The 13,995-nt window shown below is 37.1% G+C and overlaps 1 protein-coding gene across 1 annotated transcript in view; it reads right to left on the reverse strand.

The window, feature by feature from the left end:
* Positions 1-666: 666 nt before the first annotated feature.
* LOC150081312 (condensin-2 complex subunit G2-like) overlaps positions 667-13,995 on the reverse strand; it is a 162,876-nt gene continuing 149,547 nt past the window's right edge. The window contains exons 14-15 of the mRNA XM_090380160.1: positions 5,877-5,990; positions 667-747 (exon numbers count right to left, since the gene is read on the reverse strand). Of these exons, the coding sequence (XP_090236286.1) occupies positions 667-747; positions 5,877-5,990 (195 nt within the window). The remainder of the gene's footprint in view (positions 748-5,876; positions 5,991-13,995) is intronic.

The raw sequence follows: 13,995 nt of genomic DNA on the forward strand, positions 1-13,995 counted from the left end.
CAACACTTCTCCATTGTCATAAATGTAGATTTGGCCGAATTTTGGAAAGTCTCTAACAGACATTAAACTCGTTGTTCCTTTCACCATGACACCTCCCCATATTTGCATCGTATAAGGACTGCCGCCACCTTCGAAGTCCTTGTTTTTCGGCATTAAAAGACACAATGGCATAAATATTGTTATAGACTAATGTTTTCTCAGAAGTGTCTCCCTTTTTCTGTGTTGTCAAACAACAAAGTCTTTAAAGTGTTCAGATAGGTATCTGCCTCCATGACAATGTGTGGCTGTGCTGCACATTGCCGTGGAGGGAAGAGCCGCGAATGTGCAGCTCTTCCGAGTTCACTGTGAAAAGATAATCCGCCGCAATGTTCACATTCATCTACCATATCACCTAAATCACAATATGATATTTCAGTGGTTTCTTCGTTATCAGGATCTTCTGAAGGTCTTATGTTACACTTGAGCTGTTTAATGGTTTGCTGAGTTTCGGCCTGTTTTTCATCCATATTAGCTACCCATTTCCTGTAGCATTGATTTTCCACTTGCTCCATCATCATTGAACTTATTCTATGATGTTTGTCACCTTTTGTCATGTTTCTCTCTATATTTCTGCAAAGACTCATGACAGCATTGTTTTCTCTCAGAATCGGTGATTGCCAATCTAAGTCATGGTGCTGTGTTAATTACTACATAAGTACGCATAATTAGCAAATCAAACATCATGGATTCCAGACACACCTGTACAAACTATACAAATATTTAAAATATTTACAAAATACTAAACTATATCGGGTCCTTTCATAAGTTGACATTACAATGGAACATCAAATGATGCCTAGCATGGTCATGTATTAGACAGTGAACACGTGCATGATGTTAGTGAATGTTATGGAAACTCGAATAAGTGATGCAATTGCCCCACCCTCTTCTCCCATTGGCTTGAATAAATATAACTAGGAGGAAAATTTTTTTAATGTATAAAGAGATATTTGCATTGAAATAGTATCCCACTCTACTAATTTGAAGGATAATTTCAGCACTTAAATAAAAAAAAGATAAATTTATATTTAACTAAAGATAATCTCACATGTCATCTGAAATATAAGGTCATGTTAAGTAATCACAGTGCTTTTTTTGTAAAAAAATTGGTGCCGGTACTCATTCTTTGCTATCAGGAAAAATTGAAAATTAAAAGGATATGAAAAGTACTCTAAAAATTTTTTTTTCTGATATTGTTATTATTATTATTATTACTAATACTAGCCATATGGTACAAGGAAGCCTGAGGCTTATGCTGCACCAGCCAAAAAATAATTTGAGTACCCTGAGAGAGAGAGAGAGAGAGAGAGAGAGTGAGAGAGAGAGAGAGAGAGAGAGAGAGAGAGAGAGAGAGAGAGAAGTAGGAGGGAATCACCAAAAAAGAGAAGAATGATGATATCCAGCTCAGGACCTTGGGTGTGCCAAGCCCATACCCACAAGATGTGAACCCGTGGGGTTACTTTAATAGTAATGTTTTAAAATAAGAACAACAAATTAAGTATATTAACACAGTTTATTAAACATAAATTAATTATTCGAGTATATAAAAAAATAAGTAAAATGTGAGTAAAATAAGTAAAAAATAATAACATAAGTAAAAATAATTTCATAATAAAGTTTTTGTAGAATATTCCAAATTTTTATTAAGTTCTCATCCAACAGCCTATGCCAGGAGTCGGCAATCTTTTTTGAGTGAAGAGCCATTTTTGATCTAATTAAAAAAAAAGAGAGAGAGAATCCGAAGAGCCGCACCTCAGCTCAAGCTAGGAGGAGTGGGGGGGAGGTGAGAGTTTTTTAAGAAATGGAATAGAGTGGGAAAGGTTTATTAAAAAATATATTTTGAAATATTATTTATTAATACTGAAAAAACGTAACATCCAATTAAGTACAAATTAATGTGACTTTTTATGTTGAGAGACTCGCTCAACTTCTTGAGCGAGTCGCTCAATATCATGCGAGTATGTTGTAATTAAACATGCTGAGCTTTAAACATGCTTGCATTGTTCAGACGACGGTTTCTTGATTTATTTTTAATATAGTTCATGTTCAAAAATATTTGCTTGCAGAAATACGTCGAACCAAAAACTGAGAGAAGTCCAAACGCAAATATTTTCAAATGTATATATGAGTCCGGTAAGTTACTCCACGCATCAAACACAATTTGGTCTGCATTTTAAACTCATCTATTGCCGTCCATTTGTGTAGAATTGCAAGAGCAGCCTTTTGCCTCTCCAAATCCTCAATTTCCAGTTTTAAGGCATTTTATTTGCACTCCACATGTCCTTGATCTTTAAGTCCTCTTAACTCCATTTCAAATTGTGCTTCGTGTGAGCTGTAAAGTTAAAGAACCGCAGTTACGTGTTACATGCTTGATTGTTGGAACAAGCTTCCATCTGTTGTTGTAGAAGTTGATAGCTTAAATAGATTCAAGGTAGAACTTGATAAACGTTTGGAGCCAGTGGATGGGTGAAATAAGAGTGTTTTTTTTTTTTTTTTTTTTTTTGGCTGATGCTATATAAGCCTGCTTTCTTGCTTCATGTGCCTTTGCTAATGCTAATGCTAAAAGAGCTGCATGCGGCTTGCAAGCTGCAGGTTGCCAACCCGTCCTATGCCGACTTCGTTTCTTCCTCTTTGTGTGTCGGTTGTTGAATGATATTTCCGAAGCAGCCATGAATCGACATATTTTGCTGGATAAAAGCGGGTCAGTAGCAGGCTTACAATTTTAAGAAACAGTAGTGAAGAAACTGTTTTTGTCATCAACGATCAGATTCATTTGTGAAAATCCTCATTAAACCCAGGGGCTCACATCTGGTGAGTATGGGCTTGTCACACCGATGGTCCTGAGCTGGATATCATAATTCCTCTCTTTCATGGCGATTCCCTTCTACTTTTGACTCTCGCTCTCTCTCTCTCTCTGAGGGTAACTAGGGAATTTTTTTTTTAGCTGGTGCAACATAAGCCTCAGGCTTCCTTGCACCATATAGCTAATAATAATAATAATAATAATAACAAATGCAAGACCCACAAAATGTACCAAGGAAAATTATTTGGCCGAAACTACCAGCTGCTGACTGGTAAAGAGATCGAAGCTATGACAGAAGGAGAGACCTACAAATACCTAGGGATGATGCAGGCTGAGCAGTTAGAACACAAGGAAATCAAGAAGTGCCTGACCGAAAAATATCATCAGAGACTCAGAAGCCTGCTGAAATCAAAATTGAATGGAGGGAACACAGTTAAAGCCATAAACACCTATGCAGCTCCAGTACTAACATACACATTTGGGGTCATAGATTGGACTAACACCGAGCTAGAAGATATCATGCGAAAGTCAAGGACAATGATGACCAAGAGTCGCCAACACCCGAAGTCAGCAGTGGAGAGACTAACAATACCTTGGAAAGAGGGAGGAAGGGGCCTGATAGACCTGATAGAGCAACAGAAAACAGTGATAGTTAACCTGAAGGATTACTTTGAGAACAATACGGCACCACTCCACCAGGCCATAAGGAAGATAGATAAGTGGTATACCCCACTCAACCTAAGCAAGGAACCCCCTCCCACCCAGGCGGTACAATAAATGAAGTTAGAAAGATGGGCAAAGAAGACACTCCACATGGCAGACACTACAATGACCTCCATCAAGATCACATCGATAACACTGCTTCCAATGCATGGCTCACAAGCGGGATGCTCTTCCCCGAGACTGAAGGATTCATGCTGGCCATCCAAGACCAGGTAACTAACACCAGAAACTACAGAAAATACATCGCAATGGAGCCCGGAATGTCAGATGACACATATCAACGATGTTACTTGTCCTCAGAAACGATCCAACACATCACTGCGGGGTGCAAGATGATCACCCAGACTGAGTACACTCATAGACACGACCAGGTAGCTAGAATAATACATCAGAAGCTAGCGAGGAAATACCTGTTGACCAAAGAAAGTGTACCATACTACAAGTACAAACCCAGGCACCTAGGTTCGTACTTGTAGTATGGAGACCTGAGACCTGAAACCTAGAGACCTGAACACACAAGCTGTACTGGGACTGCGCTATAATAATGGATAAGACCATCCCGCACAACAGACCGGACATAACCCTTGTGGACAAGGTTGAAAAGGCTATCTACCTGATTGACATAGCGGTGACCAACACTAGCAATGTCCAGAAAACCCATGAGGAAAAAATTAGAAAGTACACGAACCTGAGACGTGAGATCAAGGAGATGTGGCATATGCAAGAAGTATCAACCATCCCGATCATCGTGTCAACTACTGGTATGGTACCAAAGACTCTACATAGCAGCCTAGCAGCAATAGGTCTGCCAGAGAACACCTACAAGGAACTCCAGAAAGTCGCAATCCTGAACATCTGTAGTCAGAGATTTCCTCGACCAACAGTAAAACCAGACATTACAATCACCCTGTGTACTTGGTAGCAGTACCCGTCATGGAGTGGAATCCCCCAATCAGGGAGAAATAATATAACAGCAATAATAATAATATTCACTTGATGAAATTGGTATCGTACTCCGAGCATTCACAAATTCTTCCGAAACCTTCTTATCAATTAGGTATCCCCGAAATCCATGAATTGCATATCTTTCATTTAACTGTAACCTAATTGACAATTTTCTAACTTCGCTTTCACCAAATTACAACAATTCATGTTTAGAAGGATTATACCTTCATTGTCCTCGTTTTCCATCTCTCATCATCGGTATTGTCACTAGTTCTTAAATTCGAATTTTTTCTTTTCTTTTCTTTTCTTTGAAACTGTTCAAAATGTCGATGCCATTCGGATATTCAGGTTCTGTGACCATGTAAACAGAGATAGGGAACATTTACAGAAAAATGTGGATAACACTTCCACGAAACAACAGATGATTATTTGTCAGGGTAAAAGAAAATCACTTTTCTAATTCTCGAATGGGGCACTTACATTTGATTCACAGAGGTGTCCAACCGAGAGGAAAGTGAACTAAAAGAGCATTTTAAAATTTGTTATTTATGAAAAATCTCTCATTAAATGTTTTGTTCAGTAAATGTAATTGTTTATTGTATTTAATAAAATTTTCGAATATTTTCTTTGAATTTTTTTTAATATGGCCACTGTACAGGAAAAGGTTGGACACCACTGCAGCAGAAGATGGGCCAGAGCCCATTGGGAATACATCTTGATCTGCTCACCCTCGACTAGCGCTACACCACTGCATGTGGGACAGGTGGTCGGATAGGTTTTACCAGGTACCACTAAGTTGTAGAATGCTTTAGCTCTTTTAATTCGTGCAGCAGGACTAATTGCCTGATGGCCAGAAATGCAAAAAGTGCGTACCGAGTTAATTCTCTCCTAATCCATTCACTATATGAAAATTTTCTTTGCTCAACAGAAAGTATTTTAAATGTATTTTCTATTTTAACTTCCAAGGGGAAGTCAAAATAATTTGCTATAAAAGGACTTCGTTAAACAGAGGTCCGACTGAGTAATTTAGAATTATAAAAATGGTTATAAAGTTTTATATAGAAATATCTTAGCAATAGACAGTAAAAAATGCAAATTTAATTAAATAATTTTAACCTTATTTGAATAGTAGGTAAACATGTGAAAAAATTTACGGAATATTACAAATTTCGAAGTGCACTGCATCCATATGTCACACGTCACTGTTAACAAAGGTGCCAAGTATGCAGTACCATTGCATACCATCTCAAAAAAAGCCCTGGGTAATCATATTAAGTTTTTTGTCATCAACTGACATTACTGTTATTAAATATTGAGCAAATAAAACAGGAACACAACTTACATTGGAAAAAATATGTAAACATACCTTTGTACTTAAAAGTATAGTAAGCCTACAGTATAAAGCAAAAGCAGACAGAAGAAATTGATAATCTGCATGCTTTTTAATTTTTACTGGATTCCCATATTTTTCCAATTGAACCTTTAAACCAAACAGAAAGAAAAAAATTTATACATATATAAAAAAATGGATACATGCTATATCATGAAAGTAAGCAGACTAATTAATACACTGAAATTATTGCCATTTAAATTCTTTAGAATGCATATATAGTTACATGTGATTTCAGTCACAAAAATTTACTATCTTGAAATACTGTATGTTCATAAGTTTAAAATGCCACCTAAATTAGAAATTAAGGTAACTGACAACTTTGTTTAGATTAAAGAATAAAATTTAAATTAATAATATAAGTAAAAATTCAATAAAGATAATTAATAAGTAATCCATCTTATTTTTAATTTTGTAGCCACTAAAGAAGCAGAGGAGGAACCCTCTTCAAAACATGATTTTTAGACTATTAGTAATAAAAATGAATTTTAAACTATACAAGTGAGGTTCTTTCATTTCAAGTATTTTGACCTAAATAGAATACAGAGATTTGAATGGAGAGAGGAGAACATGCATTCTAATTTTGATGATCAATGCCTAAGAAAATACAGTGGATTCTGGTTATTTGGGCCACGTTAATCGGGGCAACTGTTTATTTGGAGCAAATCTTAAAAAACAGAAACCAATCGAGAAAATAGCCAGGGTTTACTTCGCTTAATTGGGACAGCATGCCATTTAATCGGGGCAGGAGACCGCAGCACTGGAGATTACCCAACAATTGTCTCCGACGGTACCATGTGGTTCGGTCGAAATTCTGGAAGTCACAACCATAAAACAATAAAAACAATTAGCAGTCACCTGTTTATTGGGCTTTTCTGTTAGTGAAATCTATCATAAACAGACAGTAAACTCGATCTTATTGAATTTGCGAAAATACAGCTGGAATTCTGTGGGTTATTATGATGAAATGTGTTTACACTTCCATTAAATCTTCAATCATATAAAAAAATTAATTTTCAGAAGAAAATTAATTTTCTTCTCTTCATTCGTATTTTTAAAGATTTGTAACTCGTTACTCCGTTCTCACTTGCACGTATCGTGTTACTTGCAATTTGTGTGTGCCGTGTGCTTTGTTATTGATTGCTTATCTTTTTACTGTTTTAAATTTTTAATCTCCCCCCAGCCTACAAATGTCAGTGAACAGAAATGTCAACTAGTTCGTATGTACATATTACAGTATGTATTAATTATTCCGATTATCACGTATATTCTTCCGATTTTCACGTATCATTTATTTTTTTAATTGGTAAGGTAATAAAGGGTAAATTGTGCTTAATATATCTTTGCTTTTATAGCCTGTGGATAATATTCCACCTATTTTCGCTAATTAGAATTGCTGTTTAATAGAATTAAAATTCAATTCACAAACGTGATCACAATGACCGGCACTTACTGCACATCGTATAGTGAACGGTACTTTACTATGCTGAGTTCATCGTAACGTGATTTGATTGTACAGTGAACCAATTGTAAAAAAAGGGGGGTACATTGTATTTTTAACTATTTACATGAAACTTTGGATAATTGGGGCAGCTGCTTAATTGGGCCAAAATGCACTAGTCCCGATGTGTCCCAAATAACCGGAATGGACTGTATTTACAGAAATTAATAAATAAAATGAATAAACTAAAGATAAATAAAAAAATATTTAAAGAAATGAACTTTGCTGAAACTGAGCATCTACATTATAGTGAGTGAAGTGGATCACTGTGAAATGAATCTCTGATTAACCTAATCATTCATTTTTGAATAGCACTGATTTTTAAGGTTTCAAAGCCCTTCCATAGTGTAGAATGGATTTTGGAATCTATATACAGTTAATAGTTGCTTAGAAGAAAATAATGCTAGCAGAAAAAGGGAAAAACTTTTTGAATTTTTTTTTTTTTTTTAATGAAAACCTTAAATACGAAAGGTATTAGAAGCTATAGTACTTAGTACCATGTTTGGGTTGGAGGTTAAGAAGACGAAAGAAGATATTTATTGATGTTAGACTTGAACTTTTGAAGACTATAATTTTCAGGAAATATGTATGAAGGAAGGTTGTTCCAGAAAATGGCAGTTGAATGAATAAACTAGGAAGATGAAAAGTTGGTTTTGTGAGTTTGAAGTTTGACAGTAAATGGATGTTGGCTGGTGACGGCACATGTTTGGACTGCTATGAAAGAGAGAGTGGGAATTATAGAAGCCATTTCAGAAGAATAGTGCCCATGGAAGTATCTGCAGAAAAGGCATGCAGCAGAAACAGCACGTCTATGAGACAGCAAATGGAGAGACTCTGTTAGAGGGGAGTCATTAATTAATCTAACTGCCTTCTTCTGAATGGAATATAGAAGACTGAGAGAGGTTTTGGGGACACCACCCCAGATGTGGGAACAATATTCCATGGTAGGGTGGATTTGCGATTTGTACAGAGTTTGTTATTTGGTTTTTAGGAGCATTAGCAACTAAGGCCATATTGCTCCGGGGATATGCAGTGGTCATTCCCTGACCTTTCCGCATCCTCCGTATTTGGTGGTCACGGGCTCGAACCCCGGTCTAATCAAGAAGCGTGTGCTATGCACTGCTGCTCCTGCCCACCTGGCTATGGAGGCACCATTTTGTACAGAGTGAACAGCTGTTTGGAAGAAAAGTAACGCCGAGATGCAGAGGAAGCAATATTTGTAATGTGCTTGTACCAAGAGAGATTAGAAGTCAGGATAATCCCCAAAAGATATATATCATTTTGTCTAGAAATTGGAGTGTCACCAAAGAAAAGCATACGAACAGAAGAATCCTTTTTGTGAGGTATAAGACAAGACTGAGTTTTAGAAGGATTGAAATCAACTAAGTTGTCTTTCCCCCACTGGAGAATTATCTGGAGATCGGCATTTAAGGAATTGGTAGCGGATATTCGAGAAGTTGAAGCTGATTGACCAGGGCAAGGTTTCTCAAAATGGAAAGTGGAATGCAATGTGCTATCATCGGCAAAACTATGGATAGGATTTACAGTCAATGGAAGAAGGTCATTAAAATACAAGAGGAAAAGAGTGGGGGAAAGAACTGAACCTTGGGGGACACCAGAATTAGTGGGAGAAGTTAGAAGATAGAGAGCCATCTACCATCACCCTCAGTGAGTGATCAGAGGGAAAACTGGATAACCAATTACAAAAAATAGTTGGCAAACCATAAGATGGAAGCTTGTTTAAAAGACCTTTATGCCAAACACGATCAAAAGCCTTTGAGATGTCAAGAGCAACTACTTGTGTTTCACCGAACCTTTCCATTGAATTAGTCCATAAATGGGTAACATAAGCCAGAATATCACAAGTGGATTGACACTGACAGAATACATACTGGCTATGGTTGATCAGATGGAAGGTTTCTAGGTAGTTTAAGAGTTGGCGGTTAATTATTTCTCCATTACTTTAGAAAGAGTAGAAGTAATTGCGATGGAACAATAACTGGATGGGAGGGATTTGTCACCCTTTTTAGGAATTGGCTGGATATGAGCAAATTTCCAAGCAGAAGGGAAAAAACCTTTGGAATAAGGAAGTGAAAAGAGGTGGCAAAGAACAGGAGTAAGTTCAGGAGTGCAGGCTTTGAGAACAAGTGGAGAAATGCCATCAGGACCTGGAGCTTTCTTAGAATCAAGATTCGTCAAAATCCTTCTGACATCCTTTTGACGGAAGACCACAGAAGGCATTGAATGGAGCATGTTGGGAATGGTGGGAGGTGTTTTACCAAGATCATTAATACATGAGTTGGAAGAAAAATGGGAAGCTAGCAGGTCAGCTCTATCCTTGGCTGAAGTTTCAACAGAACCATCTGGTTTTGACAGAGATGGGGGAAAAAGTTGCAGCCAATAGCTTTGGCAAGAGTAGTAGTAGTAGTAGTAGGGTTTTTAGGAGCATCAGTGACTAAGGCCATATTGTTCTGTATATACTGTCTGTAAATTGTGTGTTCTGTGGTTGATTTTCTGTTTTCTGAATGAAAAACCAGTGTTTCAAGGAGAAAAAACCATGCTACCCTCAACTGAGACCAACTAATTCAGCCACACTGTGAAAAAGGCCCATAAAAATTCCTCATGTCATTGATGGGTCTTTTATACTTGTGTGGGGAGGATGGCAAGTCTACCAACTGTGCTATCCATGAGGGCACCTGGGCAATGAGATGGAAACTTACCAAAAAAGCTTTTATGTGAAACCCACATGAATGCATTTGAAACAACTACAAGTGCTTGAGTTCTTCAAATTTTTCCATAGTATTTTCTCAGAGATGGAATGTAAGCAAGCTCAAATAGTCTTAATAAACAGTAGTTCAAAGAAAATAGTGAATAGAATAATATATCTGAGTATCTAAACAATGGCTGGAAACTATTTCCAAAATGATCTGCTGAAACACTAATTGTAACACCAACCGTTACAGTAACTGCTGACAGTAAATGTTGAAAATATGTGTAGATATCTTCTTAAATATATTTTTAAAAAGTGTGTGTATATAATCCTATTCTACAGATAACCTCATTAGGACCCTCCCACCACATTTTACTAAATTTCATTTCCAAATACAGTCTGTCCCTGACCTACGTAAGAGATACGTTCCAGGACTTCTTACGTAAGTCGAGTTTTATGTAACTCGGGAATGACTAATAAAATATTGCTACTATATCCTTGATATGCCAAAATTACAAACACCACAATATCCTCAGAAGAATGAAGAAAAACAGTTATATACCATAACAATTAAAAACTTTATCTAGGTACAGCAGTGAAGTAGTAGTGCTTTCACTTATTCTCTTAGGTGGCACCATGATAACAGTCAAAATGAAATTTTCTTTAAAGAACTTCATAGGTTTAAGTTACAAGAGATGCTGTCACACCTTATGACATGCGAATGAAGCACACACACACACTACATTATAATAGTTTGACGCTAAGTTGTTGAAAATGGTTGGAAAGCGTGAATTTCAACTTCACGATAACCAACTTCAGTGTAACAAATATTACAAAATGCAAACAAAAGCTCCCACTTCACTCTCAAACAAAACTGAACTGACTATAATCCAGAAAGAAAGGAAGGAAAGGATGTAGACAAAGGGCTATGGTGTAATTCTCCTAAGAAATAGCCGATGGGACACAGTCCATGTGGTTGAATGTTGTGGGGGTTTCTCTGAAGTGCTTCAATGTAGTTCACCTGTCTCAAACACATATTGTTGAATATTTCTTCAGAATTTTTAAAGAAGAAAATGAAATGTTAACTCTAGTTATTTACCTAGATTATAGTTACACTGCAGGTTATTATTCAACATAGTTTGTAGGGGAACAAAAATAAAAACTTGTATTTATTGTTCCTTCATTTGACTTCACTCTTAAAAATTATACAGACAGTATCTTTACGATTTTACCAAAAAAATTTATATAAGTCCAAAGTTACGTAACTCAGGCTTACGTAAGTCGGGGACCAACTGTAGTGAATAACAAGGAAGAACCTGATACTAGCAAATTTTGTGGTGTTCAAACTCTATAACTGTATACAATTTTTTCATACTAAATATGGCATAATTATATTTTAAAAAAAAAACAGCTTTAAATAGAAAAAAATTCTTATTTTAGAGAGGCCAACATTTTGAAATAATTATAAAAAAATAAGAAATATAAATAAACAAATTCATGTTCTAAGCAAAGCATATCATAGAAAAAAACGGTAATTTTTTGTTGTAGAATTATAATTTCTGTGTATTTTTTTTATTTAAAAACCAATGCTTTGTAGTTTATTTTTATACAGGATTAGCTAATTAGAATTAGCAAGAGCACATGATTCAAGAAAGCAAGCTTATATAGCATCAGCCAAAAAAAATCACACCTCCTTCTCATTTCACTCATCCACCCGCTCTAAATGTTTGTCTAGTTCTGCCTTGAATCTATTTAAGCTATCAACTTCTACAACGACAGATAGAAGTTTGTTCCAACAATCAACCACCCGCTGGCTAAAGACAAACTTCTGCACATCTATCCTACAACTGTCTTTCCTCAATTTGAATTTATGCCCTGGAGGTTAAAATCATTTCAATCAGTTTGTAGCAGTATAGCTATCTGGACAACCAGGGAATGCTGTTGAACAGTATTCCCTAGTTGTACAAACTTATCAACAAATGCATGCACACTTCCACCATTACAATAGTTGAAGGAAGCAATCCTTCATCCATATTTCCTGTAATACAATATATATTTGGTTTTTTGCTACTCTGACTAATGTTCCTCCCTTCCTTCCTAGAAATTGAATACTGGCTTTTTCACTGACTGAATAGGATATCGGGCAACCTCATTGCCAACTCAAGGGTCATTCTTCACACAAACCTTGGAAACTGGTAATCCTGAGAAAGCTGAGAACCAGCTATTAACACATTTGCTGCCTCTGATCCCTATAGGCATCAAACAGAACCACAAGTGACAGGGTGTTATACATATAAGCATTTAAAAAGCACCTCAGTGCTGTGCTGTGCTGCAGCACATATGGATGGCCAATCTTTGGTAGTTGATAAACAAGTGTTGTGAAAGTAAAGGCATATTTTGCAGCAAACAAAATAGATATACCCAACAAGCTACAAGTCAACCCAACAAAATACCATGAAGATGAAAGTTATAGGATGCAAATAGCAAAATATTAACCAACTGGTTAATATTTTGGTTATAATAAAGTTCAATCTGATTCCTTCACAGCAACTATAAGCCAGTAATCCATGCTTTCCAGAAAGATTGAGCTCCTCAGTCATAAAAATGAACTACAAAACAGAATTACAGCATGGATTCATGAAGCAATTGCAGTGCTAGCTGAGGATGCAAAAATGAACTACAAACAGAATTATGATAACTTGCAGTCACGAAGCAAGATGAAGCAACTGCAATGCAATGATAGTGACTTAATATATTAACAGATTTAACAAATATGACAACCTTAACTTTAAATAAGTCATTACATTAAAAACCGGAAAATAAATAATACTCTTCAATCTCATACATTAATTCTATTTTCAATATAAATATTACACAAAACTGCATTTTTTTATAATAAATTTGAAATATATCACTTTAAGAATTGTAAGTTTCACTGTAAATCTGTACATACACCGATGATCCAAAACATTATGACCAGAAAGTCGTTATGCAAATCGAAGCAACTGCAGGTGAATTATGGTGCGTGCACGGGTCGGGATATGGTATAATAAACACCTGATACTGGGCTCCATCAATCAACGAGACTCTTGTTCTACAGATGGAAAAGGCAGCGGATTTAAGTGAGTTTGACAAAGGCCAAATTTTAATGGCTAGGACTGGGTCAGAGCATATCCGAAACGGCACAGCTGGTGGGATGCTCACGGTCAGCCACGGTTAGTACCTACTGAAAGTGGTCCACGGAGGAAAGACCCACCCATGAACTGCTGGCAAGCTGTTGGACAATCACGGCTCATCGATGCTCGAGGTGAGCGAAGGCTCTCCCGGAGATGGTACATGGCAACAGAAGGGCCACTGTGGCACAACTCGCTGGTAACTGGAATGCTGGTGACAGGAATAATGTGTCACAACACATACAGTACATTAAAACCTGCTGAAAATGGGGTTGTGTAGCCGCAGGCCATTCCAAGTGCCCATGCTAATCATGGTTCACCGGTGACAGCACCTACAATGGGCATGCAAGCATTGAAACTGGACCTTGAGTGATTGGAAGAAGGTCATGTGGTCTGGTGAATCACGTTTCCTGTTGCACCAAGTGGATGGCCGGGTACACATGCTTCATTTACCTGGGGAAGCGATGCCGCCCGGATGCACCATGGGATGAAAACAAGCTGGTGGCGGCAGTGTCATGCTTTGGACAATGTTCTGCTGGGATACCCTGGGTCAAATCATCTATGTGCCAGGCACTCTGACGTCTACCACCTACCTAAACATCATTGCTGACTAGGTACACCCTTTCATGGCAAGGGTCTTCCCCTCTGGCAGAGCTGTCTTTCAGCAGGATAATGCGGCATGCCACACTGTGCAGATTGCTTGAGACTAGT

Source organism: Mastigoproctus giganteus, chromosome 8 (assembly GCF_048544385.1).
Source record: "Mastigoproctus giganteus isolate SK-2022 chromosome 8, ASM4854438v1, whole genome shotgun sequence".
Classification (NCBI taxonomy): Eukaryota; Metazoa; Arthropoda; class Arachnida; order Uropygi; family Thelyphonidae; genus Mastigoproctus; species Mastigoproctus giganteus.